Source organism: Hypanus sabinus, chromosome 10 (assembly GCF_030144855.1).
Source record: "Hypanus sabinus isolate sHypSab1 chromosome 10, sHypSab1.hap1, whole genome shotgun sequence".
Lineage (NCBI taxonomy): Eukaryota > Metazoa > Chordata > Chondrichthyes > Myliobatiformes > Dasyatidae > Hypanus > Hypanus sabinus.
Window position 1 is genome coordinate 81,717,804 of NC_082715.1, and position 15,823 is coordinate 81,733,626.

The 15,823-nt window shown below is 38.2% G+C and overlaps 1 protein-coding gene across 1 annotated transcript in view; it reads right to left on the reverse strand.

Annotated features, from left to right (window-relative positions):
- The window catches only part of col21a1 (collagen, type XXI, alpha 1), a 192,301-nt gene that overhangs the window by 140,654 nt on the left and 35,824 nt on the right, over positions 1–15,823 (reverse strand). Inside the window, exons 6-7 of the mRNA XM_059983461.1 lie at positions 8,301–8,474; positions 7,074–7,151 (exon numbers count right to left, since the gene is read on the reverse strand). Coding sequence (XP_059839444.1) covers positions 7,074–7,151; positions 8,301–8,474 — 252 coding nt within the window. The remainder of the gene's footprint in view (positions 1–7,073; positions 7,152–8,300; positions 8,475–15,823) is intronic.

The window sequence follows — 15,823 nt, forward strand, 5'->3', positions numbered from 1 at the left end:
TTACACTTCATCTTTGTTCTAAAGGGACCTTCTTCTATTCTGAGGATTACTCCCTAGTCCTAGACTCCCCTACTATAGGAAAAATATTCTCCACATCAACTCTATCTAACCCTTTCAATACTTCGTACGTTTCAAAGAGATCACCCTCATTCAAAGTTCAAAGTATGTATACTTTATTCAACCTTGAGATTTGTCTCCTCACTGGCAGCCATGAAACAAAGAGCCCCAAAAGAATCCATTAAAAAACAAGATTGTCAAACACCCAGTGCGCAGAGAGAAAAAAAAACAAATTGTGCAAATAATAAAGCAACCAAACAGCATTCAGAACTAAAGCTCACAACTGCAGCTGATTCAGAAATCCACAGAATCCCTCTCTGGAGTCTCTTTTGAACTCCAATGAATATAGGCTCAGATCTCCCTCATACATTACAATTTTCATTTTAAGGTCCATTTTCATAAACATCCTCCAAATCCTCTTTAATGTCAGCACATCCCTTCTAACATATAGGGCTCAAAACTGCTTTTAGCATTCCAAACATGGTCTGACAAAGGGCTTATAAAGCCTCAGCCTTACATTTTTGCTTATACGAGGGGTGATTGATAAGTTTGTGGCCTAAGGTAGAAGGAGTCAATTTTAGACCAGCACATTTATTTTTCAACATAGATCCCTCCTACATTTACACACTTAGTCCAGCGGCCGTGGAGCATTCAGATCTTGGACCTCCAGAAAGTGTCCATAGCATGGGTGATTGATAGGTTTGTGGCCTAAGGTAGAAGGAGATGAGTTATACAGCTCTCGTTACATGCACATGCAGTTCAACTCTTTGAGTGATTATGCAGGAAGTTTGAAATTAATAATTCATCTCCTCCCACCTTAGGCCACGAACTTATCAATCACCCCTGCTGTGGACACTTTCTGGAGGTCCAAAATCCGTACGCTCCACCACCACTGGACTAGTGTGTAAATGTAGGAAGGGACTATGTTGAAAAATAAATGTGCTATGTTTTCTAAGGTTGACTCCTTCTACCTTAGGCCATAAACTTATCAGTCACCCCTTGTATATTCTAGATCTCTTGCAATGAATGCTAAAATTGCATCTGCCTTCCTTACTAACAACTCAACCTGCAAGTTAACCTGTAGGATATCTTGCACTTGGATTCCAAAGTCCTTTGCACCTCTGATTGCCAAATCTGCTCCCATTTAGAAAATTATTGATGCTTCATTCTGTCAAAGTGAATGACCATAAATTTCCCTACCCTATCTACCATATCTGACACCTCTCTACCCTTTTTCTATCTCTCTGTCTCCATCTCTGGAGACAAACTCTTGACCGACAGCTTTTATAAACCTACCATCTCCCGTGGCTATTTCGACTAAACCTCTTCCCACTCAGTTTCCTGCAAAAATGCTATTCCATTTCCTTTGCCTTCACCATATCTGTTCCCAGGATGAGGTTTTCCTTTCCAGGACAGCAGAGATGTCATCTTTCTTCAAAGAATGGGTTTACCCTTCTTCCACCATTGATGCTGCCTTCACCCACATCTTCTTCATTTCATAGACATCTGTGCTCACCTTACCTACAACCCATGAGCCTCCACATACAACACATCATTCTCCACAACTTCCACTACCTCCAAAGAAATCCAAGCACCAAACACATCTTTACCTCCCCCATTCTTTGCTTTCCATAGAGAACCCTCCCTCCATGATTACCTTATCCATTTGTCCCTCCCCACTAATCTCCCTCCCGGCACTTATCCCTGCAAGTGGCCAAAGTGTTACACTTGTCTGGTGGACCAAACATTTTAATTCCGATTCCCGTTCCAACAAGTGGACCCATGCCCTACTCTTATGCCACGATGAGGCCACCCTCAGGGTGGACGAGCAACATCTTATATTCCATCTGGGTAGCCTCCAAACTGATGGCATGAATATTGATTTCTCATTCTCATTTCACTCCCCCTCCCCTCTTCTATTCCCTACTCTGGCCTCTTACCTCTTCTCACCTGCCTATTACCTCTCCTGGTGCTCCTCCATTTTCCCATTCTCCTATGATACACTCTCCTCTCATCAGATTCCTTCCTCTCTGGCCCTCTACCATTCCCACATACCTGGCTTTACTTATCACATTCTAACTATCCTCCTTCCCCTCTCCCCATTTTTTTTATTCAAGCATCTTCCTCCTTCCTTTCCAATCCTGAAGAAGGGTCTTGACCTGAAATGTCAACTGTTTTTTCATTTCCATGGATGCTGCCTCACCTGCTGAGTTCCTTCAGCACTTTGTGTTTGTCATGGTATACCATCAGCCACTTTTCTGCCCATTCTCCCAATCTGTCCAATTCCTTGCTTCTTCAGCACTGTATGACCCTCCACCTACGTTTGTGTTATCCACAACAAAGCCAGCAACTCCACCATCCAAATTATTAACATATAATGGGAAAAGGACCGGACACAACACTGACCCCTGCAGAACACCACTAGTCCTGGCTCCTAACTAGAAAAGGCCCCCTTTATTTTCACTCTTTGCTAATCAGCCAATCTTCTTTCCATGCTAGTAACCTTCCTGCAATATCATGGTTCTTATCTTATTTAGCAGCCTCATATGCAACCCCTTGGCAAAGGAGAGTCAGTTGATGTTGCTTACTTCTGAAAATCCAAGTAAGCAACATTGACTGACTCTCCTTTGTCTATCCTGTCTGTTATTTCCTCAAAGAGATAAAATCCCTTTGCTTATAAAGTCCTGTTTGGGTAGGAATAACGATGACCCATGTCCCCCTAGGTACATGAGTACTTGAGTCAGCAAGAATGTTGTTTGAGGCCCAGTGTTTGGGGTCTTCATCCATTGTCCTCATTCATTATCATCAGCATGTCCTCAGGTGTATACTGAATGTCAAAGCCTGAAGGCCGATTGGTGATCTAGAAGTTTGATGAAGGCAGGGTCTGCAAGTCTGCTGTGGAAGTCCAATGCCTGTGAATCCATGAGTTTGGTGGAGGACAAAGGCAGCCTGTCTTGGAGTTGGAGAACTGGATATGAATATGAGTAAGTGGCAAGGAGGAACAGGTTTGTTTTACTGTTGTTTTATTGCTTGTTGTGTTCTGCAAGAAAAATACTTCTCTAGTGGAATCACTTTGTTTTTTATCTGACAAATCAAGGAGCCTCATCCTTCACTGAATCAATATATTCTGTCTTGGTCCTGTACATGCATCTACATATTTCTCTTACCAATACCCTCTATTCTCCCTTATGATGATCTTTTGCCCTTACTATGGCAAAATTGCAAGTTATCTTATCTCCCTAGGTCCATCACTAAGGAGAAAGAGGAGGATCACATTTGGACACATCCAAGCACTAGTTCAGATCCTGGCAAAATAAAGATGGTGATATTAAGCTGCGTGCAACATGTGGTGACACTATACACTCACAGGCCCAGGAATAACGGAGAGCTGGTAAGCCTAGCAAAAAAAAATTACCCGTGAGTAAATGAAAATCAAAAATTCTGTATATGCTAGAAATATTTAACAGAAAATGCTGGAAATAGTTCTTCAGTTCTGACAAAAGGTCCTTGACCTGAAAGATAACCCTGTTTCTCTTTCAACAAATGCACCCTGACCTGCTAAGTATTTCAAACATTTTCAATTACACACAACTTCCTAGAACATCTTTATTTGACTCAGGCAACACACTCCTGGGGAACAATGACCTTCTCCAGTATTTAGATCTGAACGTAGGTATAAGTAGTAATTTTTCTTCCAACATCAATGAAAGCAAGTCATTAAGGAAGTGTATGGAGATGAACAAGCATTAAACTTTTAACTCTCCCTATACCTATTGAGTTAAAAAAGGCAGAATGCAATGGTCTTATTCTGCAATATTGAGAGAGAGGACTGGAGTAACCTTACTTTCAAAATTGAGTTCCAATCAACATAGCAATGCTGATTAAAATATTCTTCTTTTTCTTAAACAGTTCTTTGGGATTGAGACTGACTTAGTTACACCCTGATTCTATGGATTCTGAGGCTTCTGATGAGGACATTATGGAAGATGCAGATTATTCTACTTTGTGAGTAGTGCTTCCACCATTATGCTGGGTTTTTGTATCCACCTAATACATGAACTTGAGGTTCTCAATACCCTTCTCCTCCCATGCAGTCCTGGGCTAGAGGTATCCAGGATTCAGTACACAAAGCCATGAATCTTTTCTTCTTCCAGTTGGTAATCATTTCCCAAGATAGAGTATCCATGGGTCCAAATGAAAGGAAAATGTTTATGTTACTGAGTATTTAGATATTGTGAAGAACCACAAAGAACAAATGCAAAAGGTTTCCTAATGATTCATACACTTATATATCTTTTAGTTAGTAAATGCCTTTCTGACACTACAGTTAACTTTTGAAATTATAGGAAAATATACATGGTGACAAAAGAACCTGTACAGTCACTACTAGTTACACTGGAGAGAATGAAATGGAGATTCACCAGCATGTTGCCTGCATTGAAAGACGTTAGTTATTTGGGGCAAATTGGATAGGCTGGGCTTGTTTACCTGGAGAGAAGGATGCTGAGGAGTGATGTGATAGAAATACAAGATTATGAATCACAAAAAACATAGATAGTCAAAATCTCTTTCCCATGGCAGGGGCATCAAAAACCTAACCTCATTCTTAATAATCATCTGGTGTCATAAAACAGAAAGGAAATTATGGGAACATTCTTTGTGTCCACAGTTTTAGATTAGGGGTTGATTACAAGGAAGTTTAATCTTTTTGCACTATTTGTGGTATTGTGGTCAGATTATTTATAAAATCTGCATACAAGATACATTTTCTTCACATATTAAATAACTTAGAAATACTTCCCAGCAAGTTTTCTGAGATCCTTTATCAAATCAAAGTTCCAGGAAATGAAATGTGAATGCAAATGTTCAGTATTCTCCTATAATAACAAACTAATATAACTTCACAGTTCTATAAATTTCCCAATGTTCTCACAATATAGTGGAATTCTTTGAAGAAGAGCCATGTACTAAGGATACAGAAGAACCGGTGAATATATTTAGATTTCCAGAAGGCATTTGTGAAAGTAGTGCATCAAACATCATTGCAGAAAATAAAAGCTCATGGTTAACAGGTAATATGTTAGAGTGGATAATAGGCTGTCTAGATATCAGGGAACAGAAAGTAGGCAAAAAATGAGGGAATTTCTGATTGGCAAGATTAAGAGCTAGCTATGATTTAATTCTGAAAAATACTGTGGAATAACTTATTTCTGATGACAGCAATATTGTTAACTTGATCACAAAATTAAGCAAGTATTTAGTGTACCTATAATTGTAGTTAAAGTTCAGTTGCCAAGCAAATTTACTGAATAGTATTTAAATTCTCTTTACTATAGCTTTAATTCTTATGATATTTTCATATTTAATACATATTACATTTAAAAATCTATAAAATTTTAAGAATTTTAATGATTACATAAACACATGTAAAATATAGTGTAAATACTTAAATGTCACCTACTTGATAATGTCCAAAACAGGGTTATCATACATACCAGAATATTCTGGAATAAAAGTTTAGAAAGATATAATTAGACTGACAAAGGATTCCAATCACAGAAGAATAATGAGTCCAAAGTAAAAGAGAACCTTTTGGACAAAATATACATCCTAAAATGCAAGCACTGCTTCACTATTCTCCATTCATTGATACTAATCATCCTTAATTAAATAGGTGATCATGGTTGCAAAAGAGAAAAATTCTAAGCAGAAAAACAATAAAAATCCCAGAAGCAGAAGAAATAAGTGATATATATTTAAAGTCAAATGTTGCTATTTTAACACTCAAATAAAATGCATATTTTCCAGGCCTCAAAGATAATTTTCATGTTACGTGTTGTCTCAATGCTACCCCTTTGATGAAGTCTGTGACATTTTGAGGGTTGTACATTGCAATTGTACATTACAACTTGTAATTGCTAACTATGCTATATTATAGAACATTGGTTAAATTTCCACATTCCCATTTTCCTTAGACAGAGAGGAAGACCATTCAGCCTATCAAACCTATGCTGGTTCAGAGAATAATTGCATTACCTTGCTATTTTTTCCTGAAATCTATTCTCGAAACATTCTCATCAACTCCCCTCAGATTCTACCACTCACCTACACACCAAGGTAATTTACAGTGGCCTATTAACCAACCTATTCACTTGTCTTTGGGATATAGGAGGAAACCAGTCAAAAGGAAAATCTAGATTTCAACAGAAACCAGTCATTAAGTCTGTCTTTCTACCAAAGTACTGTAATACATGCTTCTAAAATTAGTAGCCCTTCCATTTTCTCTGCAGCTGAAACATATTTTATTTCTAACTTAAAATAATCATTCTATGGTTAAGGTATCTTAGACCAGACACTAGATTGGAGAAGAAATGTGATCTAAGCAACTTGACAGTGGAATAGTTGTTGGTACCATATGGAGTGATGTGAGATTTCAGAAACCACTGATTTCCTTGGATTTTCATGCACAATAGTCTCTAGCGAATGGTGCAAAAAAAAAAAAACCAGTGTGTTGCAGTTCCATGAACAAAAATGGCCTGTTAATGAGAAAAGTCAGAGGAGAATGGCCAGACCAGTTCAAGCTGACTGGAAGGTGACAGTTACTCAACTAACCACATGTTACAACATTGGTAGAAGAACTTCTCTGAATACACTACATTTCTTTACCATTCTAATGTCTGGTCTGAACAACAACTGAACCTCTTGACCATGTCTGCATGCTATATAGAGTTGCTGCCACTTGATTGGCTGATTAGATATTTGCATTAATAAGCAGGTGTACAAGTGTAGCTAATAAAGTGGTTACTGAATGTAGATCTCCTCCACATTTTGCTTTATATGCTTGAAACTAGTTGCCAGATGCCATTGCCCAAGGTGAATCAAAGGAATGTGATTTTAATGACATATTTTTAACAATTATTATGCTTTGAAGTTATTAATGACAACTTAAGAATGATAAGTAAGGTTTATTATTTATTATGCAATACAATTAAGTTATCATATGGAGATGTACTTACAGTAGTTGGAATTTCACAAGCAGTTTCACGCTGATTCTGTTCTGGGTCACAGTAAATCCTTAATTTTTGAACGTCAAACTACAATCAATAGTATCATGTTAAAAAAAGTAGTAATCATTATATTTTGCCTAATAAAATAATTTCTGTAAAATAATTTATTTTGTATTCAGTAATTTTTGAATTATTCAGACTTGATTGAGTCTATATCTGAATCTACATTCGAATCTCATGATTACAGATATAATTACCTAACCAAAACATTTTCATGTATCTGTATTTCACCATATATTTATCAGATAAGTTTCAAAGAGAAAATCTGAGATGCTCAATCTGTCGTAAGACCATAAGAAAAAGAAGCAGAAGTAGGCCATTCGGCCCATCAAGGCTGCTCCGCCTTTCAATCATAGGCTGATCAAAATCTTCCAGTTATCCCAACTCCCCTGCCTTCTCCCCATACCCTTTGATGCCCTGGCTAACCTATCTATCTCTGCCTTAAATGCACCCATTGAATTGGCCTCCACAGCCACTGGTGGCAACAAATTCCACAGATTTACCACCCACTGACTGAAGTAATTTCTCTGCATCTCTGTTTTAAATGGATATTCTTTGATCCTGAAGTTGTGCCCTCTTGTCCTAGACTCCCCTACCATGGGAAATAACTTTGCCATATCTAATCTGTTCAGGCCTTTTAATATTCAGAATGTTTCTATGAAATCCCCCCTCATTCTCCTGAACTCCAGGGAGTACAGCCCAAGAGCTGCCAGATATTCCTCATACGGCATCCCTTTCATTCCTGGAATCATTCTTGTGAACCTTTTCTGAACCCTCTCCAATGTCAGTATATCCTTTCTAAAAGAAGGAGCCCAAAACTGCACATAATACTCCAAGTGTGGTCTCATGAGTGCCTTATGAAGCCTCAACATCACATCCCTCCTCTTATATTCTATACCCCTAGAAATGAATGCCAACATTGCATTTGCCTTCTGCACCACTGACTCAGCCTGGAGGTTAATCTTTAGGGTATCCTGTACAAGAACTCTGAAGACCCTTTGCATCTCTGCACTTTGAATTCTCTCCCTATCTAAATAATAGTCTGCCTGTTTATTTCTTCCACCAAAGTGCATGACCATACACTATCTCCAATATAGTGCAGAGATTGGGAAAAATCTGGATTTTTAGTAATTAATTATTTCATAGCGCTGTTAATTGAGCAAGATTCTAACTTACTGGTACAGTTGCTTCTTTCCCAAAGTACTTTCCAATCTGTGTTTTTCCACTAATGAAGATACCAACAACAGGATTTAGTTGTCTTGTCTCAATAAATTTATCATCCAAATATAAAGTAGCATCTCTTTCTGTTATAAGGACTCGCAGAAGGTGCCACTTTTCATCAAACAATGCCTATAGCAAAACAAGTTATGAGATAAATTGTCAGAATTAATGATTTCACTTTGAGCCCTTTTTTAAGTCTCTTGATCTCTTACACTCAGAATGCAGTATACTTATTAACTTATTCAATTCCAAAATTTATTCATTCATGAGTTAAGTTAACCAGTTAGAAGTACAGTAGTTTATTAGACAGTCAATTACCTTGAAATTAAGTGAAAAGGAATTCCCTTAATTGTGCATGACATTACAGTTCAATTAATACCAATAAATGTATTAGATGTTGTAAAATGCATTTATTGGTATTACTTGAACTTGAAATAAGTTTTGTACTTTTGAATGTTTAGCAAAATAAATTTAAGGTTAAATCTGTTGTTATATGATTATCTCAGTGATATACCTTCAATGCTTCCTCTAATTTGTAATGACCAGTGTGTACAAAGATCTTGTGCTATGCAATTTTGTGCCCAGTGCCAACAACATGAATTTTTAAGTGGAAGTAAACCAGAAGATATTCTAAGGATAATAAGCTATAAAGTCCAGTTTGTTGTTTATTGTTTAAAAGAAATAAAATTACTGTCAACAAGAACTTGGATCTCCTCTGGGCTTGATTGTTTCCACTCTCTCAGAACATTCTGCTTTAAATGAACTAGCGGTTCTTTTGCGCTTCTCGCCTTTGCTTCTTTGGAATTATTGATTTGTGAATCAATAGTTTCTTCAATAAAACAGTATAAATAAACCAGTTCTAAAGTCTGCAGACAAATCATAGCAAAATCCACATTGTCAACACCGTCTGCATCAGAAACCAGAAAAGGTAATGTGATTGTGTAAGATCCTGAAGCATGCCAATGAGGTAGAGGGCAACGATCTTTTGTGTGCAGTTTAAATTCCTTTGTGTGCTAGTAGCAAAAGATGTGTGTGCATGCACAAGCGCACTCTATAGAGGAACATTATATATCTTACAGATCTTAGATATTGGTGATGCTTATCTTATGGTTTGATGACACCGCTTGCAACATTGAATCACAGAGATACGTGGATATCAGGTATTCATGGCAGAAATATGTAGTGTATGGAGCAATAACAATGCAATCTACTTGACAAATTGCAAACCTCTTTATACCCAATGCACTTTTTTTGTGCCTTCCACAAGAAACCAGTTCTGAACTGCAGGTAAAAATCAATACTTGCTTATTTAATTGATCTGCAACTAGTTGCTGATTGTTGGAGAAACTGAATTGGAAAAGATTTTGTGCTGCTGCTGCAAAGTTTGTAGAAATTAGTGCCTCAGGATAAAGGCTTCTACTTTTTTACTAGAGGAGTCAGGAGATCCAAGATGAGAAGGCCTTTGCATATAGGGTATATTTCACATGAGACTTGCAGGACTAATGCTCCTAATACTACACATCTGTACCGAGAGACTAAGAATACCAAAATAATTGGTCATCAATATCTTGCGCTTGCTGTAAATCTCCAGCTACAGAGTTTAATCTGATTAACTTTGGAAGTGACTATCACATTAATTATGTTTCTGGATCATTGCAAGAAGTAACTTCTCATACATACAATGTTTGCTGCTTTCTGCTATACTTCACAATATTCAAGAAGAGAATTCATCTTCTTCTCGACCAAGTACAGCAAGCATATGGTATAAGGATTTCCCCTAAAAATGGATTTCAAGTGCTGATAGAGTCAGAGTATTATACAGTAATACAACACAGATATAGCCCCTTTGACCCAACCAGTTCATGCTGACCATAGGGCAACAGAATACAGAAGGTTTTCTTTGCCCCAGATTTGAATACCAAACTGCTTTGAAACAAAAATTAGAGTATCTCCAAATAAAATAGTGATTCTTGTGAAATAATTCAACAGTCAAAGCTATGCATCCAGGAGACTAACATGAGATTTTCCATTATGAATTCTAGGGTGCATAACATACTTTAGCCAACATGTTGAACTGATAGAAGGCTCTTTGGAATTTGGAGTCTTTCCTGAATTCCTTTCAATTCTGTGCAGGATTTTGTAAGTGCACGATTGAGGCCATACCATAGATGGCCTAACTTTGAAGTGCCCTAATCTATTATGTCTAGCATTTGAACACCGACATCCAGTCATGACAGCAGCAAATGAGCTTTCAAGGTGCAATGTTCATACGTTTGATGGTTTCTGTCTATGCTGAAATGGAAGTTGAGTTGTTTCATCAGTTGCTGCACCACTGAAAAGCAAAAAACTAGATACTGTAAATCTGCAAAGCAACAAAAAATATACGAAATACTCAGCAGATCTGGCAGCATAGGAGAAGACAAGAAAGGGAGCTAATGTTTCATATCAATGATGTTTCATCAGAATCTGGAAGTGTTGACATGGAAATGGCAAATCCTTTTGTTAATTTTACAGTGAAAGAAAGGCTCATTTTAATGCTGCTATTGCATGATGGGACTACAAATTAAACAACGTTGCAATTTGTAAAAAAATCCTATGTGCAATTTTGAAGGGCATGGAAGAAGTGGATTGAATATTAATAATTAATTTTCAAATTAAGTTTGGTAACTGGGTGCTGCATTTTACTCTTTGAGGGAAATCATCAAATTAAGGTCAATATATTTTTTAAAATAAGACAGAAAATGAGCATTTCTAAGCATCAATAGCCATGTTTAAAATCACCAGTTAACCTCGCATATGATACTTTGGTGTTCATAAACACACATGCACAGTATAAAAGCTTTGAAAATGTAAAATATTGGTCAGATCATAACTGGAGAATTCTACTTAGATTAAGGTCAAAATATGGGATGGAGGTTAATGGCAAGGTAATTTATTTCCAGCTAAGAAAGCAGGGCTGTCTGAAGGTTTATTTTATCCTTCAAAAATACTCTCTATATTTTATGTATCAATCAGCATGTACAAATAAACCAACGTGAGATCATAATTTGAGCTGTGACAGCACAGTAAAAACAAGTGATATAAATCTATTTTGATTTCATGTTGCAATCTGCATCCAAATGGCTACATTACAAAAATAAAATCACTCAACAAGCTGATTGAAAATCTAACTAAAACATTTTTCTTTTCTCTCTTATTTCTTCTGTCTCATTTCTGCTATATGCAATGTTCAAAATGAATGTATTAATGTAATGTCCCTTTTTTCTCAATGCCGAACTAAAAATATTTTTTTTTGTAACTAGCAGATAGCTAAATAATAAACAGATGTCCTCCCATTACAGATACTATTCATAAACCCTGGAATCAAAGTATTTCATTTCCCACTATATGATCCAAATTTCAGAATGAATACACACAATTGTTTTCTGTTCTTTGTTTCATACTCCCATCTTCCATTATATTCTGCATAGTTATGCATAGCTCATACTTAATCTCATTTCTGATTATAAATTCTTTCAATTTTGTGTCATTAATACATTCTGAAATTAAATATACACTTTCCTCTTGACATCTTCATCTGAACCCTGTGAGCTTCTCAGTGAATCTCCTATAACAGCTGCTTCTTTTCCAAGTATCTACCAACTTGCTGCATTCAATGCTTTTTTATTACACTATAGCTTACCCCTCATCCTATTATTCTATATTATTCCATTCCAAGCAACCCTTGTTCTTTTCTTTCCATCAGCATAATTTTACATCCTGACACTAACTCCACACTTCATTTCTGTGGTTTGCTTTTCCTCATCTATTAACTACTTCCAAATGTCCCTAACTTAATTTTCCACTAACTTTACTGAACTCCATTTCCTTATCCCAGTCAATTACTTAAGATTCTCTTTACTCATCTATTATGCCTTTCTCAAAATGATCTATACCTTCCATCACTTTTTGTGTGTACTCCTAAATCCAACTGATACCCTAATACCTATCGTCATGCAAGAAGAAGTTAGTAAGAGCAGCAGAGAGGTCAGAGTACATGAACCTGAGTGTAGATTCAGAACAGACTAGAAGTAATGAATAGGAATAAATAGGTCCTTTTTAGACTGTGAGTAGTAGGATACCTGTTTGGCGTAATCGACACTTAGAGGTCACTTTATTAGGTACATCCTGTAACTAATAATGTGGCCACTAAATTTATGTTTGTGATCTCCTGCTGCTGTAGTCCTTCTAGTTCAAGGTTCAACAGGCTGTACATTCAGAGATGCTGTTCTGCACACCACTGATATAATGCATGGCTATTTGAGTTAGTGTTGTTTTCCTGTCAGCTTGAACTAGACTGGCCATTCTCCTCTGACTTCACCTGTTAAAAAGGTGTTTACATCCTCAGAACTGCCACTCACTGGATATTTTTTGTTTTTTGCACCATTCTCTGTAAACTCTGGACACCATTGTACATGAAAATCCCAGGAGATCGATCAGCAGTTTCTGAGATATTCAAATCACCCCATCTGGCAAGAATAATCATTCTATGGTCAAAGTCACTCAGATCACATTTTTCCCCATTCTGACACTAAGTCTGATTAATAATAGAATCCTTTGACTATGTCTGCATGCTTTTATATCCTGAGTTGCCAACACAGGATTGGCTGATTAGATATTTGCATTAACAAGTAGATGTACAGGTGTACCTAATAAAGTGGCCACTGAGTGTATATCCACATATTAGTTGAGGAGAGCAAACATAAATTTCCAAGTATATTGATGACATGAAAACAGAGGGATCATGAACAACACATACATAATGCTGGAAGAACTCACCAAGTCTGACATCATCTATGGAGGGGAATAAAGAGTTGCATTTTGGGCCAAGACCTTTTACCAAGACTGGAAAGGAAGGAGGTAGAAGCCAAAAGAAGAAGGTGGGCAGTGTGCAAGTAGGACAAGCTGATAGGTGATAGATGAGACCAGATGAAGGGGAACAGGGATGGGTGGTGGAGGAGGAATGACATCAAAGGCTGAGACGGGATAGGTGGAAGAGGAAAGGACGGAAGAAAAATAAATCTGATAGGAGGAGACAGTGGACCATGAGTGGTGATGGAGTTTCAAACAAGTTTTAAGCTCACTGAATGGGCAATAACATGATTAATAGAATACAATGTGGAAACATCTAAGATAACCCATGTGGTAGTAAAAACAGCAATGTTGAGTATTTTTAAATTAAGTCAAGACACTTTTTATTGTCATTTCGACCATAACTGCTGGTACAGTGCACTGTAAAAACGAGACAACATTTTTCAGGACCATGCTGCTACATGAAACAATACAAAAACTACACTGAACTACGTAAAACAACATAAAAAACTACACTAGACTACAGACCTACCTAAGACTGCATAAAGTGTACAAAACAGTGCAGGCATTACAATAACTAATAAACAAGACAATGGGCACAGTAGAGGGCAGTAGGTTGGTGTCAGTCTAGACTCTGAGCATTGAGGAGTCTGATGGCTTGGGGAAAGAAACTGTTACAAAGTCTGGTTGTGAGAGCCTGAATGCTTCGGTGCCTTTTCCCAGATGGCAGGAGGGAGAAGAGTTTGTATGAGGGGTGCATGGGGTCCTTCATAATGCTGTTTGCTTTGCAGATGCAGTGTGTGGTGCAAATGTCTGTAATGGCAGGAAGAGGGACCCTGACATTCTTCTCAGCTGACCTCACTATCTGCTGCAGGGTCCTGTGATCCGAGATGGTGCAATTTCAGAACCAGGCAGTGATGCAGCTGCTCAGCATGCTCTCAATACACCCTCTGTAGAATGTGGTGAGGATGTGGGGTGGGAGATGGACTTCCCTCAACCTTTGCAGAAAGTAGAGACGCTGTTGGGCTTTCTTTGCTATGGAGCTGGTGTTGAGGGACCAAGTGAGATTCTCCACCAGGTGAACACCAAGAAATTTGGTGCTCTTAACGATCTCCACCGAGGAGCCATCAATGTTCAGCAGAGAGTGGTTGCTCCGTGCCCTTCTGAAGTCAACAACCATCTCTTTTGTTAACATTCAGAGACAGGTTGTTGGCTCTGCACCAGTCTGTTAGCCACTGCACCTCCTCTCTGTATGCTGACTTGTCGTTCTTGCTGATGAGACCCACCATGGTTGAGTCATCGGCAAATTGATGATGTTGTTCTAGCTGTGTGTTGCAGCATAGTCGTGGGTCAGCAGAGTGAACAGCAGTGGACTGAGCACGCAGCCCTGGGGAGCCCCCGTGCTCAGTGTGATGGTGTTGGAGATGCTGCTCCCAATCCAGACTGACTGAGGTCTCCCAGTCAGGAAGTCTAGGATCCAGTTGCAGAGGGAGAGGTACAGGAATAGTAGGTTCAGCTTTCCAATCAGTTTCTGAAGAATGATTGTGTTGAATGCTGAACTGAAGTCTATGTACAGCATTCGAATGTACTTCCCTTTTTTGTCCAGGTGGGTTAGGGCCAGGTGGAGGGTGATGGCAATGGAGTCATCTGTTGAACAGTTGGGACGGTATGCGAGAGGGGCAGCAGGGTCTTGATGTGCCTCACGACGAGCCTCTCAAAACACTTCATGATGATGGATGTGAGTGCAACGGGATGGTAGTCATTGAGGCAGGACACCAAAGACTTCTTTGGCACAGGGACGATGGTGGCGCCCTTGAAGCACATTGGAATGACGGCACTGTTCAGGGAGATGTTGAAGATGTCAGTAAGAACATCTGCTAGCTGGTCTGCACATCCTCTAAGCACTCTGCCAGGAATATTGTCTGGTCCAGCAGCCTTCCATGGGTTGACCCTGCACTGGGTTCTCCTCACATCATGAGGTGAAATGGTGAAAGGTTGGGAAATGTTCAAGTTGAAAGGGACTTCATCATCTTTGCTTATTAGTGACTGAAAGTCAATAGACACTTGGGAAGGCAAATCCATGTTGATATTTATTATGACAGGACTTCAATACAGGAGCCAAGGTACCTTTCTATCATTATATGGGGCATTGGTTGAGATTATGACTCCCCCCCCACCCCCGCAGTATTGTGTATAATTTTCGTCTACAGGGATTTCCCCTGATTTACAATCGATACAGAGGTATGACTACAGGACAACATAAATTGGATTGACATACTGAAAACTCGATGATAATTAGGTAGGATAGGAAGTTAAGACAAAGGTGAAAGAGAGGCACTGTTAGTTGTTGGCGATCTTAAAGCAGTATTTCATTTATGTCATACAGGTAGTCAAATGGTTAAATGAATCGGTTAATGATCCAGAACTTGGAGTACAAATATTTCTAGTAAAGAACAACAGAGCTATTGTTTCAGATGGAAACCCCTTCATCAGAATGCACACACATATTCCAGTCAATAATGACTTTTACTCTCTATTGTTATATTTTATGCCAGTTTACTTTCATAAACTAACTTCCCTTTCCTTATTGCTTGTGTAAGTTAATATAATTGAAAATAACTTTTATT